A 16,062-nucleotide genomic window follows, 5' to 3' on the forward strand; every position below is an offset into this window, starting at 1 on the left:
CGCACAGACTATGCAGTCAAGTGGCGGTTAGCTGATATGTTAAATACTTACCCAGGCGTCGTAAGATCTGGCAGTGTAGTCGGACAGGAACTCAACCCTTCGGTTTGATTGTGGAGACTGTCCTATGTCCATAGTGTTACTGTTGATGACAATCAATCCATGCACAAGATGCTACTGCTGTGCCTTTGTGAAAGTTATTTATGGATGTTTTAAAGAAATGTTTTAAAATTAAGAATCAATATTAAAGTGACTTCAATAAACATTTATCTGCACTGAAATCTCAAGTATTTTATTCAAAAAGGAACAAATTCAACAGTGATAATAGGTCACATTTCAGTTCAACTTTGTATTTGGGCAACAACACTTTACACAAAATCAAACATGGGTACTTCTACCTTCAGCGCTGTTTCGATCTCACTGCTTGCTCATCATGAGATGTAGCAGCAGTCTCCCATGTGGCCTATTATGGTCAGTATACTTCCGACACAACTATTCTTACTTTACCTCCCATATGAAAACATCAAGGCTTGACTTTCTGTATCTGAACTGGTGGGAGTAGACATGGGAGGATAGAGAGTTCAGGCTACACATTTAGCATGTAACAGAGGTAGACGAGGAGATTAGTCAGCCGGTGTGCAAGAGAATCCAAGATGATTGACTACATTAGCAATACAGTTCCATCTCAATTAGATGCTAGCCTGGTCTCAGATGTTTGTGCTTTTGCATACTCCATTGTTTGACATGGCAATTCCATAAGGAGTTGGCAAGAGACCATGAACAACAGACTGGCACCCAGGCTAATTAGATGGTCCATTTCAGACATGATATTATGAACACAACCACGGTTGAGGTTAGTAATATTATCAATTTCAATTCAATGAGGGGGCCATTGACATGGTTTCTGAGCGCAACCAGCTACTCAAACATAAGATAACATTGCTTCAACAGCTATTAAAACTTCGGACATCCTAAAATTACCAATTTTATTCACAATGTCATGTGAGGTCTGACAATTAACAAACTCAATGGTAATTTCCCAATGTTTAAAATGTAATTCCAATACTCATAAAATAACATTTTGCACTTCAGATGTTAAGCAATCACAATTAAAAGTGTCCACGTTATCAGAATACTCTTCTGAAAGGCCAATTACTACACACTTCCGTATCATCCAACTAACAAAAACAAAAAGGCATGTAAAACAGGTGGGGTGAGTCTTGTCGTCTTGGCAATAAAAGTACACAAGGCTCCAATTTTAAAGTATTCACGTCGTAAATGTCCACTTTTCAATGTCCAAAATTAGACTTCATTCGGGCCAAGACCATTTCTTCACCCGTTATCCAGGTGAAGTGACGAGGGGGGGGGAAGGGGGAGGGGAGGGGGGGGGTTTAGTTGATGAAAGTACTAGCTAATGAAAAGGCAACTAAAAAAGGGTCATTGAGGCTACAGTAAAATTGGGGTTCTTTTAAAATGTATTTCTCTTTCCCTACAGAGTTTATCTCTAGGCAAATAAATGGCCAGTGTAGCCAATCAAGAGGGCATTAAGGGCTGTGTGGGATATCTTCAGGGCATAGGGACAAATTATCTAGGGCTATCCCATATCTTCAGGGGCATTAAGGAATGAACAAACCCACAGATAGGAGGACTCCGGGGATGTGTGTGGGCTGTAGGGGGACAAATTCCAATTCCCATGGGTAATTCTGGGTCAATCAATGGTCACTTCCCTTGACCACCATTGGTTGGAAGATGCTTCCACCCTCCGTGGTGGATGTCATATGATCAGGGTCTAAGGTCGTTGACATGGAGAGTGAGGTCAGTCTGGGAGACGGTCACTTCCCCCCAGCCATGATTTTGAGGTACTGCAGTGCATTGTGGGCTGCGCTGGCGCGGGCAGCGTCCTGATTGGGTGCGAAGCCGTGGCACACTGTGATTGGCTGAGTGGATAGCTCTACCAGACACTGGCACAGACCGCTCAGACTGCGCTCCTCTGGAACAACAAGGAAACCCACATTAGGTTCATATACTAAAGAACTCTGATCACAGCCTGGTCACGTATTCACAAAGAGTGCTGGTTTAGGATCAGTTTAGCATTGTATTATTTTACCATGTTTTGTCATTTTTTGTTGGGGTGGGGGGTGTTACAGGTACATTATTTATATATATATCTACATTTACATTTACATTTTAGTCATTTAGCAGACGCTCTTATCCAGAGCGACTTACAGTTAGTGAGTGCATACATCATTTTTTTTTTTATACTGGCCCCCCATGGGAACCGAACCCACAACCCTGGCGTTGCAAACGCCATGCTCTACCAACTGAGCGACATCCCTGCCAACCATTCCCTCCCTTACCCTGGACGACGCTGGGCCAATTGTGCGCCGCCCCATGCGTCTCCCGGTCGTGGTTGGCTACGACAGAGCCTGGATTCGAACCAGGATCTCTAGTGGCACAGCTAGCACTGCGACGCAGTGCCTTAGACCACTGCGCCACTCGGGAGAATCTATCTATATCTATTTATATATATCTATATCTATCGATATCTATATATCTATATCTATATCTATATATGCCATTTAGCAGACGCTTTTATCCAAAGCGACTTACAGTCATGCGTGCATACATGTGTGTACGGGTGGTCCCGGGGATCGAACCCACTACCTTGGCGTTACAAGCGCCGTGCTCTACCAGCTGAGCTACAGAGGGCCACCCATCCCATTATCCATTTCAATACGGTAAAACATGTACCTACCATGTTGCTGCCACTCAAAAGAAAAACGAAGTATTTCTTACTGTTTAGGTAATAATACATTCAGTATAAACAAGAATAAAACAAAGTGAACCTCCACCCCCAACCTCTTCTCCCATTCCCAGAAACCATGTTTCCACCCCCAACCTCTTATCCCATTACCCAGAAACCATGTTTCCACCCTTCCCACCACCCCTAGCAACTAGGGTAGCTCGTCAGTTACACCCCAGACCTCTCCCGGCAACCAGATAAAACCGTCCCCATACCACCCCTTCCCTGTGGGACTATTTTGTATTTGTTGGGCTTTATGGATTGTTTATTTGTATGTGTGGGGCTTTAGCCGAGATTACTCTTTACAGGGTCAAGTATATTTTTTCCAGGCCTCAATTGTTCTTGACTAGCACCATTCATTCTCGCTGTCGATCATTCTAATGTTATAACTTCTAATAGTAAGTGTATCCACTAGCGAATTGCGAGTGTGAGGTAGTAATCGTCTCAGAGATTCAAGGCGCTATCATAGTTAAGTAACATAATAGATGAAAAGCATTTAATATTTACATGCAACTTTACCCCAGAAGCATTTAACTGCAGGTCACTCCCACATCATATGAAGGAATGTGCCTTCCTGATTTAGGGGACTTAGTGAACAGTTGGGAGTTGGGGCCAATTTCAACGTAAAACGTTTCCTTGGTGTTAAATACAGTCTGAACAAAAAAACGTAAAATGTATAAATTGATGTTTCGGATTTTGGGGTGCCAAGGTCATATTTTTATATATTCTGTTCCAGTTAAAGGGTTGTTCAGATTCAATTAGTTCTGCGGACCATACATTTTTAACTGGCTAGCTCAGAATTAAATTTCCAGAAGTTGTTTATATATTATAGAGATCAGTCCTTTCGGGAGCCCAATAGCATTTTTGATCACAATGAAAAATATTATATGGACTGGGATGTGATCGTAGATAAGCACTCCTACCGCAGAGATAGTTTTTGAAAACAGGAATCTATGTGAATTGGCCCCGGGGGGGTTGGGGGGGATATTATTTACCTATGTCGAGGTAGCTGACGTCGAAGCGCTGCTCCTCTGAAAGGTCGTGGAGCAGAGAGCAGAAGTTAGAGCTAGGCATGCCCAGCGGGTGGCTTCTCAGCTGTAGCATCTTCTCCCCAGCAGAGTTCCTCAGAGAGTCCCAGGTACAGCCCAGACCTTTACACTTCCCTGCCTCCGCCCTGCTGCCCATGTTCTGCCCACCAGAGGAGACAAAGGTACCACGAGTCAGACGCGCCGGCATCATACGCTCACATACATTTAACACAAGCACTTCGCTACACCCGCAATAACGTCTGCTAAACGTGTATGCGACCAATAAAATTTTGATTTATTTATTACAGGAAAGTCTTAATAACAGACACTTATTTGCAACGATGACCTGTCAGGAAGCGAGCACAGCAGCGATATTGTCTTAGAAAGGCCATCAACAGGCACCATGCTCTGTCTCACCATGTTAAAGGTGTCGTCCTCAGCCTCAGTCTCATGGCTGCTCCTCAGGTCCACAGGAACATCATGGATCCTGGACAACATCTTAGCTGCCGCGTTCCGTTTGGCTAGCTTCTTCGATGTGCCACTGCCTGTGGGAGCGATAGGATGGATGTTAGTGCGAAGACACAGAATCGTTTCATATAACAGTTTCCCAAACCTCTCAAGTACCCCCCAGCCGTTCCATGGATTTGATCTATTCCAGAACTAGTACACCTGATTCCACTTATTGTTAGTTGATGATTAGTTCACCAATTGAATCATGTTGCTACTCAAGGACATACGATATACCAAATGTGTAACGTATAAACAAATACATGACCTATTGAAAGGGCAGAACCCAAGTTAGATTTACCAATTTCAACGAATCTCTCGACCCGGCAGGTCATGGTGAACTCCTTGCGGTGTGCAGGGCCTGACTCCTGGGTCACGGTGTACTCTGGCAGACGCCAGCCTTTCTGAACCACCAGCTCCTTTCAGTGAAACACACAAAGTCATGTATCCATAAAGTGGGAGATTCATTTACCTTTCATTTTGCTTCACAATTAACGCCATTATCCTGTGTAAAGCAGGAGGGTTTGGGAAAAGCGGTTCGGAGACTGACTGACACAGTATACAATACATCTATAGCAGGGCTCTCCAACCCTGTTCCTGGAGAGCTACCCTCCTGTAGGTTTACGCTCCAAACCAAGAACGCTCTCCAGAAACAGGGTTGGAGTGTAAACCTACAGGAGGGTGGCTCTCCAGGAACAGGGTTGGAGTGTAAACCTACAGGAGGGTGGCTCTCCAGGAACAGGGTTGGAGTGTAAACCTACAGGAGGGTGGCTCTCCAGGAACAGGGTTGGAGCGTAAACCTACAGGAGGGTAGCTCTCCAGGAACAGGGTTGGAGCGTAAACCTACAGGAGGGTGGCTCTCCAGGAACAGGGTTGGAGCGTAAACCTACAGGAGGGTAGCTCTCCAGGAACAGGGTTGGAGCGTAAACCTACAGGAGGGTGGCTCTCCAGGAACAGGGTTGGAGCGTAAACCTACAGGAGTGTGGCTCTCCAGGAACAGGGTTGGAAAGCCCTGATCTATACGTACAGTGCATTCGGAAAGTACTCAGAACCCTTGACTTTTTCCACATTTTGTTACGTTACAACCTTATTCTAAAATTGATTAAATAGTTTTCCCCCCCTCAATCTACACACAATAGCCCATAATGACAAAGTCAAAACAGGTTTCTGAATTTTTTGTACACTTATAAACACAATAAACTGAAATATTACATTTACATAAGTATTCAGACCCTTTACTCAGTACTTTGTTGAAGCACCTTTGGCAGCGATTATAGCATCGAGTCTTCTTGGGTATGACACTACAAGCTTGGCACACCTGTATTTGGGGAGCGTAGCTGCACAGCTATTTTCAGGTCTCTCCAGTCGGGTTCAAGTCTGGGCTCTGGCTGGGCCACTCAAGGACATTCAGAGACTTGTCCTGAAACCACTCCTGCATTGTCTTGGCTGTGTGCTTACGGTCGTTGTCCTGTTGGAAGGGGAACCTTCACCCCAGTCTGAGGTCCTGAGCACTCTGGAGCAGGTTTTCATCAAGGATCTCTCTGTACTTCGCTCCGTTCATCTTTCCCTCAATCCTGACTAGTCTCCTAGTCCCTGCCACTGAAAAACATCCCCACAGCATGATGCTGCCACCAGCATGCTTCACCGTAGGGATGGTGTCAGGTTTCCTCCAGACGTGACGCTTGGCATTCAGGCCAAAGAGTTCAATCTTGGTTTCATCAGGCCAGAGAATCTTGTTTCTCATGGTCTGAGAGTCCTTTAGGTGCCTTTTGGCAAACTTTTGGCAAAATCAGGTTCTTGGTCACCTCCCTGATCAAGGCCCTTCTCCTCCGATTGCTCAGTTTGGCCGGGCGGCCAGCTCTAGGAAGTGTCTTGGTGATTCCAAACTTCTTCCATTTAAGAATGATTGAGGCCACTGTTCTTGGGGACCTTCAATGCAGCAGACATTTTTTGGTACCCTTCCCCAGATCTGTGCCTCGACACAATCCTGTCTCAGAGCTCTACAGACAATTTCTTCGACCTCATGGCTTGGTTTTTGCTCTGACATGCAGTGTCAACTGTGGGACCTTATATAGACAGGTGTGTGCCTTTCCAAATCATGTCCAATAAATTGAATTTACCACAGGTGGACTCCAATTAAGTTGTAGAAATATCAAGGATGATCAATGAAACAGGATGCACCTGAGCTCAATTTTGAGTCTCATAGCAAAGGGTCTGAATACTTATTTAAATTAGGTCTGTTTATTTTATTTTAAATACATTGCAAAAATTTCAAATAACCTGTTTTCGCTTTGTCATTACGGGGTATTGTGTGTAGATTAATTAATATTTATTTTCCATCCATTTTAGAATAAGACAAACGTAACAATGTGGAAAAAGTCAAGGGGTCTGAATACTTCCCGAATGCACTGTATACATATGTACACACATTAACAGCAATAAAGCTTATTGAGTTGAAAGGGGTTCAAAATGTAGTTCTCTGAGAGGACTGAGTCAGTCCGTGAATTAACTCAGAGTCCCAGGACGCATCTCACCTGCAGAGCTCCCACAGGGTTGCATTCTGACTGCTGAGACGTGCTGCTTCCTGAAGTCTTCATCTCTGACGGAGAGCTGGGGAGGAAAACAGCAGAGGGAAAGACCGTATTTACACCACAGACTGACCAAGAGCACACAGTCTATCACAATTATAAGATGGTTGGCAAGGAGGTTTTTGCAACTTTACCAAAAAAGGAGCCACTTGTCTACAGTGTTTTTGCGTACTGGCGTCCAATAGATACCCTCTCTACATTACTCTCACCACAGAAGAAGCCATTCGGGCCAAGTACCGCTGCACTCAACTACTCATTTTCTCTGGATTCAAACTTATAGAAGCCACTCTCTCAATCCACTCACCTGTCCCCATCCACAGGCTCTTCCACCCCAGTAAATCCTTCTCCCAGCACCACTGGCCCCCCTAGTCCTGGTTTCATCATCTTCAGGGCAGCCTCTGCTGCCTTGTGTTTGGCAGCCTTTTTGCTGGGCCCCTGGCCGGTGCAGCTGATCTCTCCCACGGACACGCGGAAAGTAAAGTTGGGTTGGTGCGCCTGGCCCTCGGCCTTGAGCAGGTCGTACACTGGGGTGTTACCTGGAACAATAGGATTGGTAGTGTTGCAGCACGGACACTATTGAGTTTAACACTTGATCCTACCATAGAGATCATATTGAAATTACTAGGAGGGGCTATGTGAAACCCTCAAAGTTCCAGAATGGGGTGAAAATGGCAGACATATTGGCAGACACATTTTGAATTCAGGCTGTAACAAAATGTGCAATATGTCAAGGGGTATGAATACTTTCTGAAATACAGTTTATACAGGTTTTTATACCATTTCTGTATAAATAGCCTCAAATAAATGAAAACAGACCATAAATATAAATGTCTACATTTTTTGTTTTCTTGGAAAGCTGTGAGTGCTATTATATGATACAATATCAATGCCTGTTGCATTTACAACTTGTCTGTCCTATCTGCAAATGATTTCAGCCAGCGAATGGCTATGGATTGACTGCATCGTTGGAATAGAATGTTGTGGTTTATGCTCCAGTCACTAGCAACAGCGCAGAGTTAGCAAGCTAGCATAATGGCGGCACAATGGCGGCATAATGGCGGCACAATCCTCTCGTTGATGCTACTGTAGTGTCCCTTTTTGTTCCAACAAACAAAACAAAAAAAACACCCATACCTCAGCTTTCACAACTTCCCAAAGGATGTGACCAAGTGACAGCTGGGTGAGCGCAATTAGAAGAGATGAGGGCCCAGACTTCACTATTTTAATGTGTTTGGAGCACCTTCGTCCATAGCTTGCATTTTAACCCGGGCCAACATCTACTTAACGCCAAAAGGCCGTGCTCGCATTAAAGACGGGGACCGTTCCCTGTTGGTTCTCATGGAACAACTGGGGGGGGGGGGGGGGGGGGGGAGAGCCTACAGATCTTGGGTCTCTCCCTTTGATAGAGCAAGTGCGTGACTGGGAACCAACGTCCGGAAACAGGAGGTGGAGGTCTCAGCTAGTGTTGGTGCCTCTGCACTGACTGCAGTGGCCCATGACTCTGCCCGCCCTCCTCTCCCTGGTGAGTAACGCGTACTCAGGTTTTCCAGATGGTTGATGTGTTGTAGCTCAGCGTTTGTAGTTCTGTAAACAGTTGCTATTGTTCAGGTATTGCATTAGCTGCATGAAGCTTTTGGAATAGTAGGAAAGCTACTAACTGGCTAGCCAGGTTGCATGTCTCTTCTCCCACTCTGCTCGCCAACTTAAGCCCCTCTTAGATCCTTGAACCAACCTTTCTTAAACCAAATAGCACTACCATAATGGATTACTTGATGGATTATTGAGTATGTCCTGAGACCTAGACTAAGTCAGAGTTGGTTTACGGTGTCATGATACTGACAAACTGAATAATAGTATACTGAACAAAAATATTTTAAAAAAACGCAACATGTGAAGTATTTGGTCTCATGAGCTGAAATAAAAGATCCCAGAAATTTTCCAGACGCACAAAAAAGCTAATCTCTCTCAAAATGTTGTGCACAAATTTGTTTACGTCACTGTTAGTGAGCATTTCTCCTTTGTCAATATAATTCATCAACCTGACAGGTGTGGCATATCAAGAAGCTGATTAAACAGCATGGTCATTACACAGGTGCACCTTGTGCTGGGGACAAAAGGCCTCTAAAATATGTGCAGTTGTGTCACACAACACAATGCCAAAGATGTCCCAAGTTGAGGGAGCGTGCAATTGGCATGCTGACTGCAGGAATGTCCACAAGAGCTGTTGCCAGATAATTTAATATTCATTTCTCTACCATAAGCCGCCTCCAACATTGTTTTAGAGAATTTGGCAGTACGTCCAACCGGCCTCCCAACCGCAGTCCACGTGTAACCACGCCAGCCCAGGACCTCCACATCCATAGTAGTTCCTTATATGAACTGTAACTCAGTAAAATCTTTGAAATTGTTGCATGTTGCACTTATATTTTTGCAATATAAATGACCCCTTTCTTTTCTATAGTTGTGTTGGATGCTGCACTGGATGGAATCGAGGAACAAGAGCTACAAGTCCAACAGCTCTGTGTTCACCTCCAGCTCCAAAGATTCTGTGCATCCAATGAGGACTTCAGGTTCTATAGCCGGTTCCACTCGAAGATCTTCATGGTGTTCTGGGAGTACATTGTCCCCCTCTGCCTCCAGGTTAATCTGCTGGTCCAAGGCCCAGAAGGCTGGAATGGGAAGTGCAACAACAAGCCCCAACAGGAAGCTGCCACTCATTGAGGAGTTCTTTCTTTACTGCTGTCGAGTAGCAGCTGGGCTGAAGGAGAAGGTGTTGGCGGACATCTTTGGCGTGAGTGTCCCTACAGTGAGACGCATTTTAATAACCTGGACCAACTACCCATATCTTGTCTTGGGCTCTGTGCCCTTTTGGATGTCCAGGGAGCAGTTCCAGGTGTACTGTCCAGAGGTACGAGTTATCCTGGACTGCACAGAGCTGTGCCTGATTGGGATTGCACCTTGGTGAGGCATCACCTTTGTATCCAAACTTTTCACTGGGTCCATCTCTGATCAGGAGATCACGAGTCTCTCTGGAATCCTCAAGCCTGGTGATGGACGCTTGGCAGACATGGGGTTCATCATAGAGAGGCTGCTGTCAGATTAGGGGCAACGCTCATCATTCCCCCATTCATTTACATTACATTTGTCATTTAGCAGACTCTCTTACCCAGAGCGACTTACAAATTGGTGCATTCACCTTATGATAGCCAGTGGGACAACCACTTTACAATTTTTAATATATATTTTTCTATTTTTTTTGTATATTTTTAAATTTTAGTCATTTAGCAGACGCTCTTATCCAGAGCGACTTACATGAGCAATTAGGGTTAAGTGCCTTGCTCAAGGGCACAGACAGATTTTTCACCTAGTTGGCTCGGGGATTAGAACCAGCGACCTTTCGGTTACTGGCACAACGCTCTTAACCACTAAGCTACCAGCCGCCCCAATTTAATAGAGCAACTCAGCTAACATGGAAGGACACGAGCGAATGCAAGCCATTGCACGTCTGAGTATGCTAGAGGAGAGTACCATATCTGGGACAAGATTATCCCACTCATGCTGGCAGGCTGTCAATCAACTGTGGACGAACTGCTGCTTATTGGTGAACTACCAGGGACCTCTGGATCTCAAGGGTGATCAGCCAGTGTGAAAACATGCTCAAGCACGGCAGTCTAGACACCACAAAATAATGAGTTTAGTTCAATTAATTAGGTCATGATATATAACAGCTTTATACCTGTGTACATCTGTTTTTTGTGATTATTATAAATTGATCTGTTCAGACAAGATATGAATTTGGGATAATATTTATATTGAATATGTACTGATAAATAGGTTTTAATGAATAAGATGGTGTTTTGGAATGTAGTGTTTGCATAATGCATCTGTTAAAGAGAGAACATGATTTTTTGTTGTTGGAAGATTTTATTCAATAAATACATTTGAATATTTATTCTTTGACATGTTAAGTCATAAAATAAATCACACAATTCAAAATCAGTAGAATAATTTACTCTATTTCAATGTTAATTACATTTAGTCATTTAGCAGACTCTTATCCAGAGCGACATACAGTAGTGAGTGCATACATTGATACTTTTACATACTGGTTCCCTGTGGGAATCGAAACCACAACCCTGGCGTTGCAAGTGCCATGCTCTACCAACTGAGCCACAAGGGATAGACAAAGATCACACAATTCATTCATTAAAATGAATTCCTCTACATACTATTTTGATTAGTTGTCTACACATCCCTGTAGGTGTAGAAGAGGTCTCATCTCTGCTATCAAAGCATCATCTCTCCAAACGCCCTCTACTGTAAGGTCGCACAAATCTAAACCCATTACAGCCCGTTGGCCCTGGACTTGCTAGTGATATGTGGCTGTTTTGGAGCTTGGCCTGGCCATTGACAAATTTAAAATGTGCTTCACATCAGTTACACTCAACATCAGGGCACTTGATCTCGGCTAGCCTGAAGGGTTTCGCAGCAGAAGGGTCATACACTTTCTCATCAGGCTTGCCACAAGATGGGGTGCATCTGGGCGCACAACGAAACCACAAGGTTTGACTGAGACGTCAAATCATTCAGAGTAGTTCTGTAGAACCTCTAGCTTAAGCGCAAGACCCCTTCACATAGCTTCGGTTTGCCGTTTACCTTTAAGCATTCTCATGACTAGGGCCTAGCTAGATGACTCCCCACCTACATGGCATGCCTCCCTAAACCGGCTAGCAGTCACACGTGGTTTCCTCATTTTCTTCCATAGTGGACAGGCAGACTGCTCGACTGTGCCCTTCTCAATAGCAGATGACAATGCTGGTGACACCTTTATGCTCTCCAAGTGGTAAAACTGAGCGCAAGTAGAGACAAAGTTTAAATTACTATGCAATTGACTTTCTTTTTACCGGGAGTTGGGGGAATGCAGGAGCATCTGGATGCTTTAGAATCTCTCTGGTGACAGTTGGGGGACACTGACATGACAGCACTGACCCGCGGGGCACTGGACCAAATCTAGAGTCAACCAGAGTAATTTCTTCCAGTCCATGCAGAACCAGGATATGGTCAGCAGACAGCTCCGTCATGTCAGGAAGGGGCCCTGAAACACATATAAAAAGAGAAACACATAAAAAGAAGCATAGACAAGGGATGAGTGTCAGCCAAGATTGTAAACCTTTAGTCCAATAAATTTAAACACGAGTGAAGGCAACTTGTGAGCGTAATGGGAACATCCTGGGGATGCCAACTTGTTTAAAGACAATTGTAACTCACAGGGAATGCTTGGTAAAGAGTGGATTTTATACCACTCCACCCTGATGTCCTTGGCTTCCTCAGAACCATTTAATCCGTGGGCTCTGGTCAAATCCCCTGGTTAAAAAATAAAATCATAAAAAAGATTCAGGATGAATGTATAACGATGTGCAGTAATATGAGTTTACAAAAATGCAAAATGTGTGTTCTCTATGACAATTTCTCAATTTCAAAACTCACCCGAGTCCTTGGCCTGTGCCACAACTGCAATATACCTGTGCAAGGCAATGGTGCTGGCACGTCTTCAACCCCATTGTGGTTTAATGTGCAGTCTGGAAGAGTAGAGCCATCAGATTGCACAAAACTCACACAGCTGAACAGGATAAGCCGTTTACGATGAAAGGCTTCTAAAAGAACAGGTGGGGGAGAAATCATTAGAGTTGTCATACAATGTTTTAGATCTGTGGCAGCAAGGTCATGATTCCTTCTCTTCAATTCTCTCATTAAAAACATACCTGACCAACTGTAATACAAGTTGACTACAACATTTTAATGTTATCCAGCTTCAGATCAGTAATAAAGGAACTAGGCCTACTGCATGTCCAGGGACATGAGAACAGATACAACAGGGTTTGATTATTTTGAACATATGAACAAAACCCAACTAAACTGCAACCACAACAACACTAAGCACTACACTGCCTGTTATATCCCGTAACCTGCAGTGAATAGGGCTCCTCATTCTTATGTAACACCTTGCCCTTACTACCATTGCCTCCTTCATGTCTGCCATGTTTGACACTGCATATTCACAAGAACATAGCAAGACAGAATAATGTTAGGTGACAACATTCAATTGATGTATGCTAGTAAATTACCATTGCTACTCTTAACGTTACTGAGATGGCTCCAGCTAGCTAGCAAGAAACAAATAATAGATTAGTGGCTGGCCAAATAGCTAGCTAACTTATTAAACGTTAACTAAGTCAGACAAATCGTAAATAACGTTTGCTAACTAATGTTAGCTAATCGGCCCCGTGTAGCTCAGTTGGTAGAGCATGGCGCATGCAACGCCAGGGTTGTGGGTTCGATTCCAACGGGGGGCCAGTATGAAAAAATGTATGCACTCACTAACTGTAAGTCGCTCTGGATAAGAGCGTCTGCTAAATGACTAAAATGTAAATGTAAATTGTTAGCACTAACCAATTTGGTAACGTCTTAGCTACCGTTAGCTAGCTAGCTATCTCAACTGGTCACTTCAAGTACCAACTTACCTTGATAGTTGAAGATATTCTTCGTGGAAGAACTTGTATCCTTTATGAAGTTTAGATCTCTTCGTCTGGGAATGTTCGTGAACGATATTAGCCACATCACTAATGCCGAACTTTGGCAAATTGAGCAGTGATTGGGTAAACTCAAACGTTTGAATTTCGCGGAAGACTACAGACAACCGGATGGCGTGGGAGGAAGTTGTCTGTTGGGGGCGTGAAAAATGCCTATTGACTCACTGCATCGTTTGAATGGAATGTTGGCATCTTGGCAGTTAATTTGAAAAAGCTATGGAATCATTCCTCTGAAACTGGCTGCCTAGCTAACAAACAGAGTGCAGATAAATTCTTCAAATTCATTATTTTACACAATATCTTATCACAGCACTGGCAAACCATGGCTGACCAACTCCCTCACCAAAATGTCTGACCTTTATCCCATCATAAGATGGGTCCTGCCCCATTCTAGTTTTCAAATTCCTAATTCTATGGCTACTACAGTATTAAATATACATTTGACTAGTGACCAGCACGTACCTGTATTGATGCAGTGTGTTAATTCTAATAAATGAGCAGATAAGCATCTTAAATAGTTTAAACCAGTCCATTCTGTATAGTTGTAAGGTAGCTAGCTAAGACAGAACAGAATGAAACCTTACCCAGACTCTGAGACAGAAGAGGAAGCATTCCTAGATCATCTCTGCCTTACCTAGCCGCGTTCCATACTCCTGTAGCAGACTGATGGGTGTCTTGCCGGGGTTCACAGCCAGCATTTGCTCAATACTGAGGATGAAAAGAGAGCGAGATTAAAAATGTGTCATTCAGCAGTTCAGAGGAATGATATGTTATGTCTCTCTCTCCAAGGAACTATGACATGACGTGATTGACAGGCAGGTAGACAGAGAGACACTTGTTGGCTAGCTGGGAGGTTTGTTAGCCAACAGCTGCTCGTTTATCTGGAGAAACCAGTGGCAATTTTGGAATGGCAGTTTCAGCCAATCAGCTCCTTTGTTGTTCAACGCCCCATGCGACATAACACAATGGCTGCTATTGCTACTGCTAGCTAGCATGAGGACGAAAACGGCTGTTTACTTAAACTAACAGTCCTTCAATCTTCTTGGAGTAACTTTTGGGATACTGGGACAATTCAGAGTATGCATTTTTCACCTCTGGATTGAGGTACGTTTTCTGAGGTCGCACCGGCTCCGCAGTGTCTTAATATACACAGGAATGCTGTCCGACCCCAGTGTAGCTGTTAGCAAACGGGTCGGATCTGCTGGCTAGTTAGCTAACTAACTCAGCTAGTTTATTGAAAAAGAATTCTACAAAATGCAATTATTAAAATGCCTGACATTGAATGGTAAATTAATCTATCGGTTTACTTTGCTACATAACTAACAAGTTGTGCTTAGAGGACATTTAGCTAACTGGCTAGCTAAGCTAGGTGAGATGCTGGACTGCCTAGTTAGCTACAGATGCTAGCTAGCCATCGCTACACGCTTACCTGGAGCACCCAGAGTTTATCTTGCAACTGCCCGGTGTTGTCTCGTCGTTCATTCCCTATCGACAGAGATAAAGCCAAGGATTGCAAATCCCCCCCACAAATACAGACACTTGATTTCATGAGCTAGCTAATATTTTCCAAGTCGGTGGAGGCAGCGACATGTGAAGAGACACCTCGCTCTCCTTGTCCCACCAAAAAAAACAGCATCTGTTTGGCGAATTTTATGACGTCGTCAATGCGCACCGGGAATAATTTCAATCTCTACTGTTCATTGGTCCGCTAGAGATTGACGGTTCGCTCGTTTTACAAGGCGCCGTGTCCCGTTTCGGGGGTAATGCAATTTTACTCATATTACATTTACCTCAAGGGGGCAGCAGACTGGTTAAAACGTTTATTTTAATTTTAATGAACTTTACAGCCGAGGACGAGTGTTTTGCGGCCCCAGTCCTTCGGGGCCTCAGGGGCTCGTGGTTTCAACTCTGGCTCTCACTCCTCCTCCTCCTCATCCCACATCATGGAATGGAAGTGATGATGATTGAGTCAAAGAGACATCCTCGCTGACTGAGTGAACTAAAGAAAGGAAGGATATATTGTAACTTGAATTCAGTAAAACTAACCACCATATAAAAAAAGACACAATACAAGCCATAAGCTATCAGTCTTTCTCAGTCTTTCTCATGGTTGATTGAGTCAGTTGAGTCTAATGAGAACCCCTTTCACACCCTTTGAAACATGTAATTAAATACATTCTTCATTCTCTCTCTTTTCTGATAAGATTAGGATATTATAGTGAACATGCGTTGGATCCTCTCGATACAGAAGGGTGCGTGCTCAGCCCACTCCTATCATCCCTGTTCACCCTTGACTGCGTGGCCACGCACGCCTCCAACTCAATCATCAAGTTTGCAGACGACACAACAGTGGTAGGCCTGATTACCAACAACGACGAGACAGCCTTCAGGGTGGAGGTGAGGGCCCTGGCGGAGTGGTGCCTGGAAAATAACCTCTCCCTCAACATCAACAAAACGAAGGAGCTGATTGTGGACTTCAGGAGACAGCAGAGGGAGCACGCCCCCATCCACATCGACGGGACCGCAGTGGAGAAGGTGAAAAGCTTTAA

The 16,062-nt window shown here is 44.1% G+C and overlaps 1 protein-coding gene and 1 long non-coding RNA gene across 5 annotated transcripts; both read right to left on the reverse strand.

Annotated features, from left to right (window-relative positions):
* Positions 1-269: 269 nt before the first annotated feature.
* Positions 270-15,151, reverse strand: LOC311122245 (RISC-loading complex subunit tarbp2-like). 3 transcript variants are annotated; one of them, XM_084196634.1, is made up of 8 exons: positions 14,943-15,151; positions 14,148-14,221; positions 7,228-7,459; positions 6,870-6,945; positions 4,637-4,751; positions 4,246-4,373; positions 3,796-3,988; positions 270-1,987 (listed from the first exon to the last, which is right to left on the reverse strand). In XM_084196634.1, exons 1-8 carry the CDS (start codon positions 14,993-14,995, stop codon positions 1,830-1,832), a joined length of 1,029 nt encoding a protein of 342 aa, XP_084052760.1. In that variant the 5' UTR covers positions 14,996-15,151; the 3' UTR covers positions 270-1,829. The 3 variants fall into 3 exon arrangements, with proteins under 3 accessions (XP_084052760.1, XP_084052759.1, XP_084052761.1); XM_084196633.1 differs by having other exon boundaries at positions 4,637-4,754; XM_084196635.1 differs by having other exon boundaries at positions 4,637-4,754; positions 14,098-14,221; positions 14,943-15,145.
* On the reverse strand, positions 10,840-12,577 carry LOC311122246. Of its 2 annotated transcripts, none has more exons than XR_014612404.1 (3): positions 12,446-12,577; positions 12,192-12,287; positions 10,840-12,018 (listed from the first exon to the last, which is right to left on the reverse strand). It is a non-coding gene; the product is annotated as an uncharacterized lncRNA (long non-coding RNA). The 2 variants fall into 2 exon arrangements; XR_014612405.1 differs by having other exon boundaries at positions 12,411-12,577.
* Positions 15,152-16,062: the final 911 nt, after the last annotated feature.

The sequence above is a fragment of the Coregonus lavaretus genome (assembly GCF_964263955.1).
Source record: "Coregonus lavaretus genome assembly, contig: HAP1_SCAFFOLD_819, whole genome shotgun sequence".
In the NCBI taxonomy this organism is placed as follows: Eukaryota; Metazoa; Chordata; class Actinopteri; order Salmoniformes; family Salmonidae; genus Coregonus; species Coregonus lavaretus.